Source organism: Lotus japonicus, chromosome 1 (genome assembly GCF_012489685.1).
Source record: "Lotus japonicus ecotype B-129 chromosome 1, LjGifu_v1.2".
NCBI lineage: Eukaryota > Viridiplantae > Streptophyta > Magnoliopsida > Fabales > Fabaceae > Lotus > Lotus japonicus.
In genome coordinates this window covers 109,243,371-109,265,410 of record NC_080041.1, presented here as the reverse complement: position 1 = coordinate 109,265,410, position 22,040 = coordinate 109,243,371, and the positions used below count along the sequence as shown (strand labels likewise).

Sequence of the window (22,040 nt, the reverse complement as noted above, 5' to 3'; positions counted from 1 at the left end):
GGTCACCACTTTTTTAAGCTTGCATCCAGCAGTTAGTGCTCCAATAGAATTATCTTCCATAGAAAATATAGAAAAAAATGTAATACTCGATATTTTTGGCCCAAGCACAAAAGTACACCCTTATCCTTGGAATTAGATCCGCCCACAAATCCTAGTCAAGTCCAAGCTTAACCATAGTTACTTCACGTACTCATAATAAGCCACGTGTCCCAATCAAACGCCCATTTCCAAGGACATCACAGTCACGATCCACTATTTATAGCAACCACCATTCATTCATCTTCTCCATTCTAAACCCTGTCACTCCATCTCAATTCTCATCATCTGCAATAGGTAACCACTTCATCACCGCTGCTAAAATGTCTAACCCTAAGGTCTTCTTCGACATGACCATCGGCGGCCAACCCGCCGGCCGCATCGTCATGGAGCTTTTCGCTGACACCACCCCTAAGACCGCCGATAACTTCCGTGCTCTCTGTACCGGCGAGAAGGGAGTTGGCCGCAGTGGTAAGCCTCTCCACTACAAGGGCTCTTCCTTCCACCGTGTCATCCCTAACTTCATGTGCCAGGGAGGTGACTTCACTGCCGGGAACGGCACCGGTGGAGAGTCTATCTACGGTGCAAAGTTCGACGACGAGAATTTCGTCAAGAAGCACACTGGTCCTGGTGTGCTGTCCATGGCGAATGCTGGCCCCGGCACGAACGGATCTCAGTTCTTCATCTGCACCACCAAGACGGAGTGGCTGGACGGGAAGCACGTGGTTTTTGGCCAGGTGGTGGAAGGCTTGGATGTGGTGAAGGAGATCGAGAAGGTGGGTTCCGGCACCGGTAAGACCTCCAAGCCTGTGGTGGTTGCCGATTGCGGTCAACTTTCGTAGATGATGTTGATTAACTGTTCTGCATATGATCGATGTTGCTTTTTTTCATTTTGGTTGAATTGTGGGGTTTGTTAAGGGAGGGATCAGGGGAGTCTTTGTAATGATAAAACTGATGACATGAACTACCTTCAATAAAGTTGGGATTTCTGATCATTTGTTCCTTTCAATTTAGTTTTGATTTTAGGTACCTTGAACAGCAAAGATTGATTGATTGCATATAAAATGGATTTGCGGACTGCAATTTAAAACTATGACATGAGTTACATGCATGATTAATTGATAATGATATCATCATACTCATACACCTGAAAAATGGTAAAAGGTTTGAGCTTGGTCTTTAGGAGATTTGTGTATGCACGTGATATTTATTTGGGGAAGAGATTGATTTTTATGCATTGATACTGGAAAAAAAAAATTACACAGTCATTTAATCACAATTTTTTATTTTCTATTTTAAATATTATTAAATTTAAAATTAATTATGAGCTAGTAAAATAGAGTGATGTTAAGTAAAATTTATTTACACTGTCAATGCATATAAATTAATTTCTTTGAGAAATAGTGACGGAGGTAATGTTGGAGAGGCAATCTGCATGAGAAATTGCAAGAGGCAATATGACACAACTAATGCAATAGTAAGGGGGAAGTAGATTCTATTTTATCTTAATTATTTTAAATATTGAGCAACTTGGTAAAGTACAGTTTGATTTTTTTTTCCATAAAACTTTATGACAATAGAATCTCCATCATAATCAAAATGTTTTTTTTTTTTGTTTTCTTATACACTATTTTGTGCAGAAGCCAAAGGAAACATTATTAACAAAAAGCGTAAAAAGTGCTCCAACCCAAAAAGTACACATACATACAATACAATAAATTTAATTCCCAATTGACCCCATCATCGCTAGTTATTAAGGCAAAGATTAACAGGAAAACACAAGGTACAACAAACAGATACACCCCACTAGGTTAAAATGACGAAAACCAAATGCACTCAACACCCCTGTTACATTTCCTATTTCCAAATCCCAGATCTAAGATCATATTTTTATCAACTCCATCATAGTTTCCAAGTTCACCTGCTCCCCTTTGAAAGCGACAACATTCATATGCAACCATATGCTCCAAATAGTCGCAAACCATATTGTTCTCCAGCACGTCTTATGATTTTTATTCTTCCCCCCAGCTTTTGTGATGGAAGAAATGGGATTCATGCTCTAAGCCTAGCTAGCACAATCTCCACCCCAAGCCATGAGTAACAACACATCATATCCATAGATTATAGGTGAAGCCGCAACCAAAAAAGATATGACTTGCATGCACTAATTGGAAGGAACATAAGCATTTGAACTCCCTATTGTTGTTAATGGCCAAACCTCCTAAGAAAATTATTCAAAGTTGGAAGCTTTCCATTAGCTATTCGTCAAGCAAGAGCAACCACTTTGGAAAGAGCCAGACATTTCCACACCGTCTTGTAGAAGTAATTTCTGACAGCACTTGGAATCTGAGTCATGTAAGCTGATCTGACTATGTAATCTCCATCTGAATCGCATGCCGCCACCTTTCCTTCGCATCTTTCAGAAGTTGCATTAATGAAATTTTCTGCATAAAATTGACAAAGAGTTGCTGCTCGCGGTCAAATATACACCTCCTCCCACTTAACTTCCACTCGCACCCCACTACCCCCCATTCCCCCGTCTCAGTCACACATATCATTTTGTTCATACATGTCATACAGTCTTTTATATTTATGCTTTAGCCTCCCTTCCTATGTCCAGCACTCTTCCCAAAACTTCACACTACTACCATCACCTACCACTCTTTTAACGTTCTCCCAAAACCACCCCCTTCTCACTACACTCCCCCATCTTCCCTAAATCCTTCCACAAATTTGACCCAATCATATAACAAATTTCTTCCCCAAACTGTGCCTTGTCCCCATATTCTGAGCAAACAATCCTTCCCAACAAACTGTCTCCCTCTCTCAATAGCCTCCACATCCACTTTCCCAATAGAGCCTATTAAATATTACAATATTTTTTATCCCCATCTCACCGTGATTTTTTGGTTTACACATTGTATCCCAACTAAAACAAGGAATTTTTCTATCATCCTCACTCCCCCATAGGAACAAGAGCTGCAACTTTTTAATTTTGTTAGCAATGGATAGTGGAATGTTATAAGTAGATTAATAAAAGAGAGGGGTGGAGCTAAGTACCGAGTTCAAGAGGCAAAGGCGGCCACCAAATGAGAGATGCTTCGTCTTCCAAGGGGTCAATCACTTTTGCCCCTTCCAAACAATTAGTTCTCATGTCGCCACTCTCCTTGGTTTTGCACCCACCTCAATCCCCAAATACATAAAAGGGACCCTCATAACCTTACAGTTCACTATATCAGCAAAATGTCTCACCACCCTTTCATTTACCGCAATACCCGCCAACTTACTTTTGAAAAAGTTAACATTTAAACCAGAAATCAATTCAAACATCTCATAATGCTTTTAATAGTATAAACATTATCCAATGACATATCCCAAAAACAGTAGAGTATCGTCTGGAAACTAGATATGGAATACTTCAAGGGTGTCACGACCCATCATAAAACCTTAAAACAACTTCCTCTTCACCGCCTCCCTCATCAACCCCCCAAGCCCCTCAACCACAATCAGGAAGAGAAAGGGAGCAATCGGGTCTCCCTACCTAAGGCCTCTTTCCATTTTAAATTCACTGGTTTGACTTCCATTCACTATAATCGATAGAGTATCTGATTCAACACAACATTTTATTCAACTAATCCATTTCAACCCAAACCCCATTCGACCCATCATTTAATTAGTAAAAGAATCCCAAGATAATGAATCATAGGATTTTTCAAAATCCAATTTAAAGAGACAATAAGTGTTGTTCTTGTGGTTGCCTTGCATTTTATCAAAAACAACCTGATATCGAAGCAGATGTTGTGTCATCTGCCTATGTGTAGCACATGACATTAGTCTCATACTTAATGAAATCCTTCATCATTCTCCAAAGTCCAAATGTCCTCTTTAAGTACCTCCCAATATTTTTTAATGAACCTAAAGCTGAACCCATCAGAACTCGAGCTCTTTCTTCCTTCACACTCCCAAAGAACTAGTTTTTTTTCCTCAAGATCAAAACCCTCCTCTAAAACCTAGCGCAAAGATTTATAGGTTTTGTATACTAAATGACCGATGGTTTTGTTCATGCATTTATCCCTCAACACTAATTGCTCCACATTAAACAATTGCAAACACTAAAAAGTTCAACTGCAGGGGTTGAGCAAGTCGATCAATGAACAAAAAAATCAGAATGTAACAGTTATAGGTAATTAAGATTGATAGGGAACTAAAACAAAACAAAAAAAGTAATTAAAAATGAATAGAAACCAGAAAAATTAAATTCTATGAAAGGAATAGGCCCACTACATAAAAGCAATAAACTTAACTGAAATTGCAATTTACTGTGAATATACTAGTAAAGCGATAAGTCCAAACTCATTAAAAAACTAGTACCACCATAACACTTCACTAAATTGGACCATGGCTATGTTAAGACGTCCAAGCTAACACAAGCAGATTTAAACAAATACAAAATTCAAGTAAAATTACAACTTAAAATTAAAGAACGAAAAGTCTTTTTTCTAATATAAAGTCTAGCAGGCTGAAGTACTTTTTCTTCTTAGGAATGAGTAGTAACATAACCATCAATTGTTGTGGCACCGGTTCCACATGGTCGAAGAGTATTAGAATATGAAGTGAAACAAATTGGGCTTCTCCAATTATGCTCACATATTTTTTTTGCCCTCGGAAGATGTTCACCACACAAATCATATTCATAAACATTTGTCTCCGTTGCAAAAATCAAGCAATCACCACTCATAACCGTGAATCCTTGAACTCTTTGATCTTCCTCCTCCAACTTCATGTCTTTCACTCTTATTTTCAAAATCCTTCTCCATAAAGTTGATCCGTACTCAACCAAGATCCATACAATAAAGACAGACTTCCTGAGCCTAACTAAACAAATAGAGCGATCTAAATTTTTTGCCTTCTTCCCCCATTCAAAAATGCCCATATTACAACTATCATCATGAGAACCCTTTATTGCATCTTTTGGGAGCCTCAACATTGTTGATTGACCACTCTCAAAATTGTATGTCATTATATATGGCCTATAATAAGGACTTAAAGGGGTTAAATAAGGAGAGCAATTAGATATAATGTGGAGATTATTATGAAGAATTACGGGCATATCAAGTCTCATGTTCCTACTACCAACGATGAAACTTCTCTCCATGGCTTTCCACACACCTTCTTTTGGCAAATACACTTTCAAATCAAGATGTGATGACCATTCCAAGGGCATCTCAAACAAAATTATTCTATAGTCATCTACATCAAGATTATTGTTAGTGCACTCAAAAGCAACATACACATCATCACCAGGGGCTTCAAGTAACATTTTTGGGGTAGCAATGGGGAGCCATGTCTTTGTGATAAGATTGCATATAAAGAGCTGAACTTCACTCTCTCTTGATCTGCTACGACATAAAACTAATCCATTACTTGATGTAAGGATTTTTGCTGACATTGCCAAGGAATTGAGAAACTTTTGAGGCTCACCAGGAGATAATTCCTCTGATCCATGCAAAGAGTGGACTTCAATACCGCCATTGAACATCAGATCTATGTCTGGCTGCATTAAGAAGCAAGTGTCATCTCGTCCCAACATATTTTGTGCATGTTTCATGCAAAAATATGTTTCTTTCGTGAGGTTTAAGGACGAGTGAGAAACGGACTTGAACCTGCATAGTGATTTGACTGGAAGCCATGAAAATATATGATGACGTAATTCATCACTTATTGTCATGACAGACATTGCAAAGACGCTTCTAACAGCAAAACTAAAGACTCGAACTAGAAAATGAGACAAAGAGAGATACGGAAAAGAGGGGCGTTGTGTTAAGTTGTTTTAACTCCACCACTAGCTGGTGTTACTTATATCAAGGTTTCAACTTGATCTTCAAGTAAGAGTTTCATTGATTTCTATATCTGTTATTTACGTAAATCAATTTCCGATGTCTGATTTACTAAAGCCATTATTATTAACCCAAAAAAAAGTCATTATTATTATTATATTTTTTTCCTCTTTCAATTATTTAAATAATTAAATTAAAGTATAGTAAGTTAATATTTTTTAATTAAATTCGGTATTATTAAGTTTCCTCTTTTCAGCCATTATTGTCATTAATTCTTTGACCTGATAAAATTTACAGCAAGGATTGTTTTCGAACAACCAAGAAAATTACAGCAAATGGCTATAACAAAGTTTCTTTTATTCGTATTAACAGCTATTCTAGTAGGCTGGAAAATTGAGATATTCATTCAAAGAGAAAGATGTCAAATATCTAGAGTTTTTCTTTGGATGTTTATTTGCTGAGCTGTCCACCAAAATTGGAGTGAAGAATTTAACAATTATTCTTTATCTTACAATTTTTAAATAAATTACTATAATATATATTTCATATGTTAAATTATTATTATTATTTTCAAAATGAGAATAAATTTAATTAAATAAATATAAATTAATTATAAATTTATAATGATTTGACATATACGGCATAGTAGACTTTGATGATTAATTGCAACTTGGTTTTTCTATCGATAACTTTTTTATATGAAAATATTAAAAACAACACACATGGGAAGGATAGGAAACTCATAGCAAGAATCATCTAGTTTTGATCTATTTCCTTTCAAAAAAAAATAGTTTTGATCTATTCCAAGTTTTAAGGATTTCAAGAAGGTTCATAAATAGAAGTGAGAACCACCAAAACAATGTAAATGTGTTTTACACCGTAGGCGCATACATATTATTCTCAATTTTATTTTATTCATTTTGAACATAATATAAAATATATTTAAAAAAATATTTAATTTTAATTTTTTATTATAAATTTGAATATTTTTTAAAATATTATTTTATACATAAAGTATTTCTTTTACATCGAAACGATAAATTACACTCTCTACTGATTTATCCCTGGACTCCCTACCCAAAACCCTTATATCCACATTCATGCATGCATGGAGTATAATCCTTCTTGAAATCAAATATGAATTGTGTTACATTCATTATATATGTACCCAAGGTTGTTAAACTCTCGAGTTGACTCTTAGAATCTTACGATTCTACGTTTCTAGGTCCCAAAACGAGTTAACTCTTAAGTAAACTCTAAAATTTCAAGATTCGAGCAAACTCTTACTGACTCGGTAAACTCGCATAGACTCGCGATTCTACACCCAGTCTACGAGTCACGGTGAAAATAAATTTTTCCCGAAATCCTCAAATTAAACGGGGTAATTTTGGGTTTTCATGAAAAGCTTTCAACAAAGATTGAGAGAAAGATAGGGGTTCTCATTTCAACCCAACATTTCCATCCACATTCGAACCCTAGGAGAAGATGAGACATCACAGCTGCAAGTCGTCGTTGCCACTTCAAATTTTGAGCTTTCTCTAAGACTTTATTATGAATTATGCATTCTTGGTACTTTGATTGTTTATGTATTTTATTGAAGTTTGCTTTATTATAAAGTTGGAAGTTGAATTTATTTGGTTAGTGTCTCATTGGTGGTTGTAGTATGTATTCTTTGTACACTATGACATGTTTTATTAAGGTTTTTATTTTGGTAGACTCTTACGAGTCTACGAGATAACTCGACGAAACGAGTTTACCTCCCAAAACGAGTCTATGTAGACTCTTGAGTCTGACAACCTTGTATGTACCCACTAAAAAAGAATGATATATAGAAGTATATTTTTTTTAATTATATCGAAAAGATAAATTGCACTCGCCAGGAAGCAATCCATGAACCCCTACTCAACATATATGTCCCTCAGCTCATATCACCGGACCTATCTTATGTGGACAATGATAAGAGTTTATAATTATTCTTGTACCTATTTGTATCTTCCTTAATTTATTACACTTCACAATAGGACCAAAGGCATGCTATCCAATTCCATCACATAATCTTCATCGATCCTGCTTTCTCTACCACATGACTAATAAATCCTGGCGTTGACATGTGATGCGTGGTTGGAAAAGAGAAAAATTTCAGCAGATGGATGCTTCTTCTTCAAATCTAAACTTGGATTGAGTTCACACAATTAATTAGGAGCTTATTTTTGTGAGAGACACGGGATGTTTTTTCATTAATGTTACTGGCTACCTTAACGGCTAACTAATACCCACCATCACTACTATATATGCATAGCATGTAATACCCACCCTCACTGCTTAATCACTTCATCAAGGGATTTAAAATATGTACTACTTAAACCAATAACTCGTTAAAAAAAAATTGTGGAAAATGAGAAAAGGATGAATATATTGCTACTATTGAAAAGTAAAACGGTTGGAGGAAGATGAATTGATCCAAATCCATAGCATTTATCTTGGATTTTTTTTTTTTCTTTTCAGGTTAGTTGTTAACTAGAAACCCAAACAGAATACGCAGCCTCCAAACAACCTAGACTAAGCAGCCTATTGTTATAAGTTTTACCTTGGCTTGAGCTATGACATAGATAGTTTTTATAAGGATAAATCAATCCTCAACTCTTAAACTAATTTTTAGGTTCAGTTAGACCTCATAAAATTTTAATATGGTATCAGAGTCTATCATAGATCCAATTTATGACATCCTGCATATGTCCAGTCCTACAAATCCCACACTCCAAATGTTCAGCCTTGAGCGTGAAGGGGTGTGTTAGAAGTCTCACATTGACTAGATATATGACATATATAGCATTTATACAACAACTCTCAACTCTTGATATAGCTTTTGGACTGACTTAAGTATTTAGATTCTAAATAATCTACAAAGCATTTGATTCCCTACTTTTTTTTAGATATTTTTTCTTTGATAACTTTTATGAATCAATGATATATAAGGTATAACTTTGTTGAAAAAAAAAATATAGGTATAACTATCACATTTTATTACTGATTTTTATGAAGGACATATATATATATATATATATATATATATATATATATATATATAATATATATATATATATTCATTTGACCTGCCTGTTTGTTTAGGATTTTTAACCCACTCACTTATTTTATATGAAAATCACTTTTAAGAACTACTAAGACATTTGGATAATTTTTAAAAAAATGAGCTATATTGTAAATAATTGACTGCAAGATTAGTCAGAGTCTATTTTATATAATCATTTAAAAATAAGTTTTGCAATAAAAAAAGAAAAAATGGAACAAATGATTTGGACACAGATCATTTTAAAATTATAAGCGAACACAAATTAATTAACTTTTACTTTACCTAATAATCTCTAAAAAATGTAATTTTTATGCAAATTAAAATTCATTTTCTGTAAACTTAAAACAAGTGGGGCAAAGTAAGTCATATAACGAAAATTTATCTCAAGACACCCGTTGTGAGTCTTTGATTTGATGATTCATTCACACATTAAAATGTATTTTGCTCAGGACAGCATTAAAAGTGGCAGTTGAGAGTTAGAAAAGAGTGCATTCAACAACTATTTAACTACTCATGCCATTCTCATCTTACCAATCTATTTCTTTGTTATATGCTTTTGCATTTGCCTAGTGAGGTTCCAGTATTCATGGAGTACTTGCCACAGAAGCTTTTCATTGCAGCATTTCTCATCCTTTCAGCACCTATTCATGGAACGAAGGCAGATACCATGGTCACTGGCACTGTCTTCTGTGACCAATGCAAAGATGGGCAGAGATCCCTTTTGGATTATCCTGTTAATGGTAAGATCTAAGTCTCTCAACACTTTTTATCTAAGTACTTCAACATTTTTGTTCTTATAATCCTGACCGTTCTTGGAAGTAACTAAAGGTACACCGTCATACCAAACATTCTGTGTTCAAGTCCGGGTGCTATTCAAGTAATATGAATTATGTTCTGAGAAGTGTTCAAATCTGATTTTTGCAGAATACAAATGGCATTGATTCACATATCCCACTTCACTTTAATATATATATATATATATATATACACACACACATATATCCCTTGTATGTATTTGAATACTGATTAAGTGTAATGCTAATGAACTTCTATTCCAATTCCAATCCATAAGAAGAGTTTACTTTTTATTTTGAAATGTGTATTAACATTGATGCCAAGAGATTGTTGTTGTTTCTCTTTCAGATTGGCAGACTTTTTATCTCACACATTCATAGGTTGAGGTGAAGGAAATTTTATTTACTTGTTGCAAAAAATAGTTGGCTAACCCACTAATAAAATACTCCCTCCGGTCCTATTTATAAGCAACAAAAAAAAAATTCACATAGTTTAAGAAATGTAGTTAAACTAGATAAAATGCATTAAATTTGTCTTAAATTAAAATGAACTTCCAAAATTACCCTTTGTTATTAGCGTTGGAAAGTGGAAAAGAGAGAGAATAATTAATGAGACACATTTTACAAGTTAGAATTAATAAGGGCATCATTGGAAAAAATTAATTAATATAGCTCAAACTTTCATTTGGTTCTTATAAAAAGGACCAAGATTTTTCTTCTCTTTCATGCTTATAAATAGGACCGGAGGGAGTATTTTCATCTCTAACATTTATGAAGTACGTGAGATCAACTAATTAAAGCATTGACAAGTAACATTTTTCTTACCTTTTCATTCTCTCAATAAATGGAGTCTGAACAGGTGGCCAACTAGCCCTCTAGATGTATTTAATAAAGTACTGTTTGGCCACCGCCTATTTATTTATAACATATTCTGAAAATTGCTTTTTGACCAAAGTTATTTATGCCTTGCACCCTGTTGCTTCTGGTTACAGGTGCAAAAGTAAGCTTGTCCTGTGCTGACAGCAATGGGCAAATCACAATGTCAAGAGAGGAAACAACTAACATGTTTGGAAGCTACATAATGAGGTTTGATGGTGCACCAGACTTGGGTGGTTGTTCTGCCATTGTATCAGGCAGTGGGCAAGGTTCAATGGATTGTGGTGAAGGTGCTGGTCCTGCCCAAAATCCTAGACTCATGTTCAGGATGTTTGACATGGAGATGTACACGGTGGATCCTCTACTTGCTCAGCCAGCACAGCCTATGCAATTCTGCTCAAGATCTTCCGATTCCAACCCGGTGCCGCCGCCAGTCTCACCACCAAAGTCTCCCCCACAATTCAACCTACCTCCAATGCCCGGGCTTCCACCACTGCCACCATTGCCTCCACTACCACCATTGCCTCCACTACCACCAGTGATTTTCGCAGAAGCTTCAGCATGCTCATCAGAGTAAGTTTTATGACATTGGGGACAGTATTCAGCTTCCGGTAGTAAGGGGTTAATTACATTCTAATGGTTGTTGAAACATGAAATCAATGGGACCACACCCTTACCACCTGCATAAATGCAAGGCAAAGTAGGGTAAATGAAAGCAACACTTATCAGAGTTGCATTGCCACTACTGATCAGCATACAATGTAGTGTTAAAGAAAAGAAAAAGTAATCAAGTATTTGAATTGGCAAAGGGTTCATGGTTTCATGAAATCTATGCCTAACAAAGTCCAATTCTTGCTATGGAAGTCATGATATTTGTTACTACCTATATATATTGAATTGCATGCTTCCTTGTACAAAATGAGGACTTTGATAAATAGGTTTATTTACAAGAATGTCAATGTTTTCTAAATTGTCAGGAAGTGGACAATGCCAGAATACAAATGCTACTGGAGGGGTGTGAACCAGGACACTAAAGTTGCAGTAGCTTTTGGAATGGTGGCAGCAAGGAGATACGGAACAGACATTACACTGTGGAAAGGGTTGCAAGGGAGAGGAGACCCTTACAGGACTCTTTTGAGAGAAGGGATTACTGCACTTCTTAACTCTTATAACACCCTCCAATTCTCTTACCATCCAATTGGCGTAGTTGAACACATGAATGAGGCTTTGATGGGTTCAACTAGGAGTGTCCTGCTCACTGCTCTGCGCTTCAAGAGGTCTAATTCTGGTGCTGGAAATGTCACCTGCAAATTCACGCCTTGCAAATAATCTATAGCCTTCTTAGCATGTTTGGAAGATGGTTATTTTGGGGGTAATATTTATTTTAAAAGCTGCCTTATGAATATATTGATTATAAACTTTGGACCCTAAAATAAACTAATCCAAACAAGCAACTAGAATACTCAATCTTGTTATATAGCTTTTGTCATTATCTTTACTGTATAAATGGCGATTTGGGGTGCATTGAATGGTTTTGTAACTGAGCTGCATTTCTTCGTTATAATATATATGTACTGTTTTTTAAGATAGTTCTTACTTGTTCCAGAATCTGAACGCCTCCTGAACCTGTTTTGTTAGAGTAGTGAATAATTCAAACTTTAGAAAGCTAGACTTCAAGCATTCGGCAGTAGTTCATGCCTTCAGCAAGATTTAATGAACAAATTTCTTTGCGAATGGAACTTATCTATGTCTCCCCTGCATTAATTTTTCTTCTTCTAAAAGACCACATATAAGACATACTCAAGCTTAACTAACCACTATGGGAGGTAAAACACTCCCTCATAATATTTAATGCAAGCTACATACCTGAGCTCAATCTACTACAATTTATACGTTTGAACTAATGATTCAAATCATTCGTCTTGTTGACCAAAAAACCAATTACTTATTTGCTTCTACACCGCCTCATGTTTCTCCACTTGTCCTTCAAATCACCCTGACAAAAGTAATTTGATTGGCATCAAATGCATAAGTTTAAAAAGAAAATGTCAGTATACACCAAAAAAGGAAAATAATAATAGGCTTACATCAGTTCTCCTTTCAAATACATCTTTGTGAGCATTTAACATTAATTTCCAGTTTCCTATGCCAAATCTGAACAAGAGAACATGACGAAACAAAGAGTTTCACACTGCATCAAACCTATTCTCTTATCAATCAAAACTAAACAGACAAAGAGTTCAAATTTGTGTCCTGAAATAGACAATGAAAATTTAATATTGAAGTTAGAACAACCACATACTTATTTACTGCTTTCTCTAGAGTTTCTTCTTCCAATTGACTCCATTTTCTTGTTGTTCTCCTTTTTATAACATTTCTTGGTTCATACTTCTTTAAAGGAGAAACTCTCTTCCTCTTAGGGCTAGGCAACTGAGGACGATTTGATGTCTCCCCCTGTAAGTCATCTATCAATAGCTAATATACTACTTTAAGAGTCACATGGAATCAATCACCAGAATAAGAAGTTACTAGCATGGTTACCTCATGAGCATGAGCATTTGTAGTTGTTGGTGGAACATCGCTCTGACAAGTTGTTGACGGATCCATTTCCTCAACAACATTAGTAATGCAGATGTCGTCAAGCAGAAGATTACCCTCTTGAGTTTCTATTGAAGACAAACATAATGAAAAAATCAGTTGTAATTAAAAAGGGCTAATAGCAATGCTAGCTAATTTTGTGTTTCCAACTTGTGTTGAACTGTTGATAATTTATAGTGTGAATGAAGATTCCTAGCAATCAATATCCAAAGCTCCTAAATGGAGCTTTCTCTTCCTACTCAACCACTTAAATAGGTGTATCCATACACCCAACACTGTCAGCAGTAACAAAGACCAGGAACTAGGAAGCCATCTTCCATGTTTTGATCAACTTATTTTCTCTTAGAATCAATTATGACACTTATAAGTTACTCACATTAGCTTCTCTCCATAATTGATTTTGATTGTAAAATCAATTTTAGGAAATTTTCCAAACATGCTAAATTCAACAAATACACACAGATTCTAATTCTTGTAGTGAACTGAAATAGAGGCAAAAAAGGAAAGGAGTGATCAAAGAACCTCTCTGTTGCTCTTCAGCAGCATCCGTTGCCGCATTCTCCACAGCGAGCTCAAGAAAAGAAGGGTCCACGCCTTCCCACAACTCTGCGAAAAAAACCTTGAGCCGGTTAATGGCGACGCTTCTGGTGTTCTCGGTGGCTGCCAACCGATCCCTTACACAAGGATCATTCAGTGAAGCCTCAATGTCAATTCTCCACCTATCCAACTCGTCGGAGAACAAGAGGCTTCGTTTTTCACCACCAGGCGAGGGTTTCATGTTCATAACCCTTTTCCACCATATTGTCTTGACAGAATCAAAGTAACGAGGAATAGATCCTTCCAGTTTGATGTACTTGAGGGTGCATTCCACCGCCACCGCACAATAGGCGGCGGTAAAGGAGGCACTGACGGGAGAGCCCTCGGATCGAAGAACTTCTTCGAGGATCTCCATGATTTCGAGCATGGATTCATCGATTGACTCAATCTGCAGCCTCTCTTGAAGGATTCTGAGGAGAAGGGACTTGATGAAGTAGGAATTAGGGTTGGGAGGAACCTTGATTGTGCGAATGATTTCTTGGATTAGGGTGTTGTTTATGATTCGCTTTCCGATGAAGAACTCCAACGCCCAGCGTCCAGTATCGCCGTCCATTTTCGACTTCTCTTACAAGCTTCAACTGATTCTCTCCGCTCACTGTAACTACAGCAACCGCGATTTCGTTTCTACGAAGTTGGAGAATTGAATTTACAGGGTTGAAATTTTTGAAAAGAAAGGGGAAGACGAAGCGGGAAATTGGGAAAGGCGGGGTGAAAGGTGAATGATGAAAAATGGTGTGAATTGAAATTTATTTTTCTTTTCTTTCAATTTTAAATGGAAATGAGGGGAAAGTGAGATAAGAGATGTATCATGTATGTATGTACTAGAACTAGTGTGTTTGGCGGATTTTTATTTTTCAGATTTTACCTATCATGATTGATATAAAAGAAACAATAGTTTCACAAAAAAACAAAGATATGATTTTCGTGATTAAAATACAACGATGACAAAAATGTTATAAATTGAAGATTTAAGTACAGGTAAACAAACAAACAACACCAATTAACGAACGATATAGTATTGGAGTCAGCTACTATTTAAAATATATAGATTAGTTTAATGAGTAGATGAATGTCTTGATAAAAATCTTCAAAGTTGACTATCTAGGGAATCCAAATCTTCTCAAACCATGAAACTGCAAATACATAGATTTGTGTGGATTAGATTAGGTTTATATGGTAATAAACAAAACTTAGTTTCAATGAACATTAAAATAAAATAAAAATTCTTTCAAATATAACATTGGCTACTTTGAATACAATTTTTTTAGTTAATTCATATTAAATGTTGGTTCCACTATGTAAAATGATGAACATGTAAAGATTGATTTTTGTCTTTTCTGTTACAAAATAATAACTAATTTTAAGATTAAATTCATAATGTTATAAAAAATAACTTAGATCATTAGAAAACGAACTTTTTAGATGTTGTCAAACACTTCTTCGTATAAAACATTCTTTGTTGCGTTTGAGAGGTTTCCTTCATCATCTAAAATTAATAATTTCAGCATTTTTCTTGACTTCACTCTTGAAAGAGCAACATAGAGCTGACCATGAGCGAAAACTGGTCTAGGCAGATATAAGCCAACATGAGATAACGATTGACCTTGAGGTCATTCAAAGTTCAACTTTACCACCGAATGGTTTATCATAACCAAAGTTCAAACGGGTTTTCATGAGGTCATTCAAAGTTCTATCTAATGCTTCAAAACAATGTTTGTTCAACATTGGTGCTTCATATCATATGATCAAACTTGCCTTTTGAAGTAATTCAGCCTTTTGAGATCCTTGTTTGATATTACAGGTTGATATATCATTAAGTGATATAGGAATAGAAAATCTTGAATGAGCAGTCCTCCTTCCAGGCAACAACAAAGAAGCAATACCACTTGATGCCACGTTCAAAACAATGAGTCATTGTGATCTAAAACCTGAAGACAATGTATTCCACACAAATGTTTTCCCCGAACCTCCAAATTCATATAGAAAATAAAACCCTCCATCGTCGGACAAAACTGAACTCATTATTTGTTCATACACTTTAGATTGCTCAGCAGTCAAAGACTTTAACAGTGCTTCATGTGTATCGCGCATTTCTTGTTTACAGTAATTCAACTCGTCAGCAACAAACTTATTTTCAAATTGTAGTTTCAGAAAATCTAGGATACGACATACATGCAAATTCTTTAAGTGACCTCCCATTGCAGTGGAGCTCAATTTCAATTAAGCAGAGGTTCATGAGAGCATCATCCTCTATTCGAAGACCTAGAATTATATGCATGTTATTAGTAATGAAACATTAATTCTCTTATGAGATCGGTAAATGAAGGAATGTACAAAGAAAAATTTCAAGTAACGTAGAAAATATGTTAAAAAATTTAGATATAAAAATAAAATTGTGCAATACAAAGTTGTAACTGTTGAAAAAATGTGTTGTCAGAGTGTGGTGTGTTTTTTAAAAAAATGAGGAATCATATTTATTATTGATTAAAAATATTCTAATAGAATATTAAGTTGTGAGGTTAGTGAGGTGGTGGTTATTTGGTTAAAAATGTGTGTTGCGGATTAGTGGGGTGGTTATTCAATTTTTATTAAAAATTTATTAGTGTTTTATCTTAATATTCTATCCAATTTTTTTTTTATCAATCATTTTGGTAGTGTTTCATGGGATCCATAGTGAAACATTATATTCAACGTGGCGGGATGAATATCAGCAAGGGAAGAGAGATGTGAGGTTAGTGGGTGTCAGTTATTTAGTCCAAAATGTGTGTTGCTAGTTATTGGGGTGTTTATTTTAACAATATTAAAATATACAATTTATTTTGTTTAAAAATAAATTTTATTAAAAAAAATAGAATTCACATAGAATTTTAAGTTGTAAGGTTAGTGGAGTGGTGGTTATTTGGTCGAAAATGTGTTTTTTTACGGGAAAATAAACTTTCATTAATGCATCAAAATCAAATCAGCAGAGAGAACACCATTAATATCTAATATGTATTAGTGGGTTAGTGTGGTGGTTATTTTAACAACATTAATATTTAATATTTATTTTGATAAAAAAAATACATTTTTTATTGAAAAAAATAATAATTCGAATATATATTAATTTGTGGGGGTTTATAAAAAAACAATTTATGAGGTTAGTGGGGTTGTGGTTTTTTGGTTTGAAATGTGTGTTGTGGGTTATTGGGGTGGTTATTATTAATAAAATTAATAAAAAATATTATTTTAATAAAAAATATTTATCAAAGAAAATAATGACAGTGAGGTTTAAATCATGAGTAATGAGTAGTGTATATTGCTAACTTAAACCTTTTATAAATGATAAGGATTTTTGGATCATTGAATGATATCGTGAATGGCATTCATGTAGTCTCTTCTTAAAATAATTATTAATGTATTTCTCTAAATTTTTAATTCATGTATTATTTGTTTTGGCAGTTTTTTTTTAAAGAATGAGGAAATCACTCAACACACTTTTGAATTCATTGCACCTCCATTTTATGCTTCTAGTTTCTGGCTGAGTTATTTTAATTATTTCGCATTCCCTATGATTGGATGACCAAGTTTCAATTTCTTTACTTAGATAAAACATTGATTTTTCAATTTTTAACTACAATTCCTAATTTTAATTTGATTTATTTAGATAGAAATGTGAAAGCTTCATTTTTAAACCAAAAACTAAAATGAAATGGTCAAATGATCCTTTAAATTTGCACGAAAATTTAAACATCTTAAATTAAAATAATATATCAAGTTCTTCATAAAAAACATATGCCAAATACTTAAACAACAAACATAGCGACTAAGCCAAATACATGAAAACATGAAATACTTAAAAAACAAACATAATGCCTAAAAAAGGAACATGAAAAGTTCAATACATAAAATTAACATCCAAAATATGATTTGTCAATTTTTCTCCTTCTTAATCTTCTTGATCAACTTCTTCTTGTTATTAGTTGAACCAACTCCTTCATTCTCCGAGTGAGTGTTCTGCTTGCATTGGGGAACTTCTTCTTTTTCTATGTTAGGATCAACAACATCGCCACTCGCAGCAGCAACAAACCCTTCATTAAGATCCTGTTATGTAGTAAAAACCTAGATAACAGCATAATTATTAAAAATAAAAATTTATACTAAGTAAAATAGATAGTAGATGTAACCTTGGCCAAACTGGGACTCGCGTTTTCAACACTCTCATCAGATGTAGGTGCTTCTAGCAATAGTAATGGAGGAGTGTCGTCCTATAAGCAAACAAAAGATAACAATAATATGTGAACAACACATTTTCAATAAATAAACTCAACAAATATAGGAAAAAATGATTCGCAATGAGCCTAGTTACATTAGGAGGAGGGAGAACTTCCTTGAAATGAGCAATTAAGTCGGGATTTGCACATATTTTCTTGACACGATATGATGGCTCAAACCTGGAGCCGGGATCTCCACAAGTTTTGTTGACACGATATGATGACTCACACCTGTAGCTTGAAGTGTTGTTAACTTCAATCCTAAAGAGAAAGGTCTTTTCCAACAACTTAAGTAATTCAACAGGAGTTGTAGAGCCAGAGCCAGCAGGATTCTGTCACCAATTAAACATTTAAGCACTAAGACATGCTAAAAAAGAGAGTACCAGTAGTATTACATTTTTTGATAAAATTGCACTTTGATCTCATAAACACATACCTTTGTTGACGAATCAACCAAGTCAGCACAAGTAGTTTCAAGAAGAACACTCGCTTCTTTGTCAAATATGACCAATGTAGCAATGTCATTACCCTGCTTTACTTTGACTTGCAAACGGAACCTATAGTATCACAAAAAAAAATGAAAATTAAATGGTCAAGAAATTTAATTTTCTTCACAAAATGAAATAGGTAGTTCAATACCTAGGGATCATGAAAAAATAATGACGGTTACAGTTATCACAAAAATACATTTTCTCATCCCAAATAACTTTTTTGTTGCACTTGCAAGCTTTGTACCACCAATTATTCCCCTCAGGTATCTGTATGATTGTCCCTAACACAACACAGCATGACTTCTGCATAAAATGACCGGGTTACTTAAATACATTTAAAAACAACAAAAGAAAAAACACATAAATAAAAAATTATTTTTTAGAAAAGAAATATTGATAGACCACCTCATCCATGGCTCTAATTTGCTCGAAAGTTTTCATATCTGAGAGTTTTAAGAACTCTTCATCGAGTGAAGGTTTTGAAGAGTCGGACAACTGAGTAATCATTTGATATCCAGGTTCATTCATCTCGAAAAACCTATTGCATCAATAATTATGTCAATTGTAATGAAGCCAGAAAATTAAAAAGTTAATATGCAAATGAGCATAAGTAATGAATATGGTCGTACTTGTCCCTCACAGCAGTAGCTTCAGGAATCTCAGGATTAAAGAGGATCCGTGTTGCAACATATGAATTTTGCAGGCTTTGTTGCCCTACACAATTATTTTAATATGTTTATAAAAAGAAACATTGAACACACCATATATAAACAAATTTTTTTTTCCCGAACATACCTTTAAAAGGCTCGATTTTTGCAAACTGGATTAAAACCACAACACCGCTCAGATCGCGTGAAGATAAAGCAGAGAGTAGCTCTTGGACGTAGCTTCCAAAAAATGCAAATTCAACTTTCACTCTGTTTTCAACAAAATTATGATTAAAATTATTACTCACAATAATTCGTTAATGAATTCAAAATTTTAATAGATTTTGCGTTTTTGTTCAAAATACTAATAATTACCCTTCTTGTTCAATCTCTATGGTAATCCTCTTTCCCACTTGATGATTTTTTTCAAATTCCTGCTCGCCGCTATGGCCGGTAAGGATCCCTATCATATCTGCGAGACAAACAAAATATGATAGATCACAAATAATTTTACGGATGTATACAGTTTTAGTTTGAAATCTCACCGACTAACAGTGTCTGATCTGGATCATTGAACATGAGATCGGAAACAGAAACAAATGAATAAGGACTCTTAGTGATGGGATCGTCGGTTAGGATTTGAACAACCGAATCAAAACCAAAGATTATCCTGTGAGCATGTATCGTTGTACGAAAATCCAGAGCGCTATCACCAACACTGAAATGTGACATGTATACTCGACCCTCAACTAACAAAGGATTAAACTTATAAACATGAGTCTTTTGCACTGTGCCATGGATCCTATCACCTTGTAGATTAAGAACATGTAAGTGAACGGAAAAAACTTAAAATTTTAAACTAACATCGAGTCAAATAGATATATATTTTTAAAACAACTAAAAAGACGAACCTTTGCATCTATTAAAACCAACTCCATCGAATTAGGAAGTTTTGAACGATCGAAACTTGAAGTTATCCATTTCCGCACCACCTTCACAATAACTCTCCACACATCCTTTTCCTTTGAAATGGAAAAGACATCGTCAACAGTTAGACTAAGAGCCATGACAACTTTTAGATGGAAAAGTGATGGATGAATTATGAAATCACATGAGGAATTTATAAAAGTGTTTCTCAAGGTAGTTTATCTTTTTTTGGCGGTTGATTTTTTATACATGGTATACATGGTGGGTGGTTATCAAATGTAAATGATGGTGGGAGTTTGGAGGTAAACCAACGTGAAAGTTGGTTTTTTTTTAAACCATGAACTTTGGAAGAAAAAAAATAGAAGTTTAGTAGGAAATAGACGTGATTCTATACATGGTATACAATATGGGTGGTTATAAAATGTAAATGGACGTGGTGGGAGTTCGGAGGTAAATGGTTGATTTTTTTTTAAAGCATGAACTTTGGAAAAACAAAAGGAAGTTCACTTAGGAAATAGACGGGTGGGTGGTTATCATAGAAATAGACATGGTGGGAGTTCAGAAAGTTGGTTTGCTTTCTAAAAGCATTTTGGAAATAAAAAATGAATTTCACGTGAATAATGGAGGTAGAAATTAGGTAGTTGATTTTCTAATTGGGTGAGAAGTTATTTACTAAGTGGGTTAGAAGTTATTTTTCTAGTAGCATTATGGTCCAAAAAGTTAACCGCTGCTTAATAGAAGGACACGTGGCATAAAAGCTCCTAAAATCACTCTCGTAGCAGAATTCTTGTAGTGATGCCACGTGGAAGGTTTTTTCTTGGAGTGATTTTGCTTTATAATATATATAGATTATACCCGTGCGTTGCACGTAGGGTATAACGTTTTAATAATATCGAACATTATTACATTGACAAACACGACTTAACAGTTCGTTTATTGGCGAAAAAAGAATGTCACCAAACCGCATTATATTCAATTGTTATATTGCTTAAAATAGATTAAAATTATGTTTTAAATATGGTACTGTTTGGAATGTATGTAATACAAAATCTAATAATTAGGGATTAAAATTATAGGAATAAGGGATTAAAATTGGGGTTTTGACTACTATGATTGTACTCTAGGATTATACCTGTGCGATGCACGAAATGCACATTAGTTGTGTGTATTAATTGTTTTCACAATTTTGCACCGAGTATGATCAGTATGTGTGATAAAACTATTCCTATTTAGTATTTAAATAACTTTAGGTAAATGATGCACATTATATAATATTATGCAGCTGAATTTTACAATGCCAACGACTTCAATCCTATCATATATTTCAATACCAATACTAATACATATTAAAAGTCATTTTTTAATGTAATTAAGTTTAAGATACAATTTTTTTTCTAGAATTATAAGACACTGAAGAATTAATTATCTTGATCTTCATGTGTCCATATAAATTACATCTAGTGGTCAGGTTTGCCCGTATCACCAACGCAGCAAGCAAAGAGAGGTTGGAATGAATGAAACACGGCTCTTTTGTTTGCCATACCTTGAATTGGTGGCATCAATTGACAACTTTGAAGAAAGAAGGATATCTTAGTTTTCAAAAACAAAACAAAAAAAAATTGGGAAGTAAATTCCTCAAAAGTCTGAGATAACATGTTAAAAAAAGAAGTAGCAATTTTTACAACTGAAAGATTAAACAGACACCCAAAAGAACTAACCTCTCATCCCCTTAAACCAAAAAGGGCATGCAAGTCAGCTAGTATAATTATGCAAAAGCTTTAATTTGATCAAAATAAATTTCATCAGCATCAAAGAGACACACAACATGTATGCTGGATTCTTATACCAAGAGAACCTATTGCTGGTGTTTCTTTGTGTTTATTGCTTGCAGAAGAT

At 34.4% G+C, this 22,040-nt stretch overlaps 5 protein-coding genes across 11 annotated transcripts; 2 read left to right on the top strand and 3 right to left on the bottom strand.

Annotated features, from left to right (window-relative positions):
• Positions 1-277: 277 nt before the first annotated feature.
• Positions 278-1,031, top strand: LOC130729088 (peptidyl-prolyl cis-trans isomerase 1-like). The gene has a single exon (XM_057580715.1). The coding sequence runs from the start codon at positions 360-362 to the stop codon at positions 876-878; it is 519 nt and encodes a 172-aa protein (XP_057436698.1). The 5' UTR covers positions 278-359; the 3' UTR covers positions 879-1,031.
• A 3,542-nt stretch (positions 1,032-4,573) lies between these two features.
• On the bottom strand, positions 4,574-5,596 carry LOC130718484 (uncharacterized). The gene has a single exon (XM_057569086.1). It carries the CDS (start codon positions 5,594-5,596, stop codon positions 4,574-4,576), a length of 1,023 nt encoding a protein of 340 aa, XP_057425069.1.
• A 3,886-nt stretch (positions 5,597-9,482) lies between these two features.
• On the top strand, positions 9,483-12,239 carry LOC130729087 (uncharacterized). The gene is made up of 3 exons (XM_057580714.1): positions 9,483-9,704; positions 10,751-11,207; positions 11,612-12,239. Exons 1-3 carry the CDS (start codon positions 9,515-9,517, stop codon positions 11,961-11,963), a joined length of 999 nt encoding a protein of 332 aa, XP_057436697.1. The 5' UTR covers positions 9,483-9,514; the 3' UTR covers positions 11,964-12,239.
• LOC130729086 (uncharacterized) lies at positions 11,198-14,664 on the bottom strand. 7 transcript variants are annotated; one of them, XR_009015863.1, is made up of 6 exons: positions 13,755-14,655; positions 13,176-13,300; positions 12,937-13,088; positions 12,722-12,788; positions 12,501-12,630; positions 11,198-11,314 (listed from the first exon to the last, which is right to left on the bottom strand). XR_009015863.1 is itself a non-coding variant. In XM_057580712.1 (5 exons), exons 1-4 carry the CDS (start codon positions 14,380-14,382, stop codon positions 12,735-12,737), a joined length of 996 nt encoding a protein of 331 aa, XP_057436695.1. In that variant the 5' UTR covers positions 14,383-14,660; the 3' UTR covers positions 12,376-12,630; positions 12,722-12,734. The 7 variants fall into 7 exon arrangements, 3 of the variants coding, with proteins under 3 accessions (XP_057436695.1, XP_057436694.1, XP_057436696.1); XR_009015865.1 differs by lacking the exon at positions 11,198-11,314 and having other exon boundaries at positions 12,376-12,630; positions 12,722-12,836; positions 12,937-13,099; positions 13,755-14,664; XR_009015866.1 differs by lacking the exon at positions 11,198-11,314 and having other exon boundaries at positions 12,376-12,630; positions 12,722-12,825; positions 12,937-13,099; positions 13,755-14,664.
• A 3,074-nt stretch (positions 14,665-17,738) lies between these two features.
• On the bottom strand, positions 17,739-20,284 carry LOC130718442 (uncharacterized). Its single transcript, XM_057569035.1, has 11 exons — positions 20,129-20,284; positions 19,771-19,780; positions 19,593-19,689; positions 19,366-19,487; positions 19,200-19,284; positions 18,976-19,108; positions 18,767-18,873; positions 18,516-18,636; positions 18,175-18,411; positions 17,993-18,073; positions 17,739-17,909 (listed from the first exon to the last, which is right to left on the bottom strand). Exons 1-11 carry the CDS (start codon positions 20,282-20,284, stop codon positions 17,739-17,741), a joined length of 1,320 nt encoding a protein of 439 aa, XP_057425018.1.
• Positions 20,285-22,040: the final 1,756 nt, after the last annotated feature.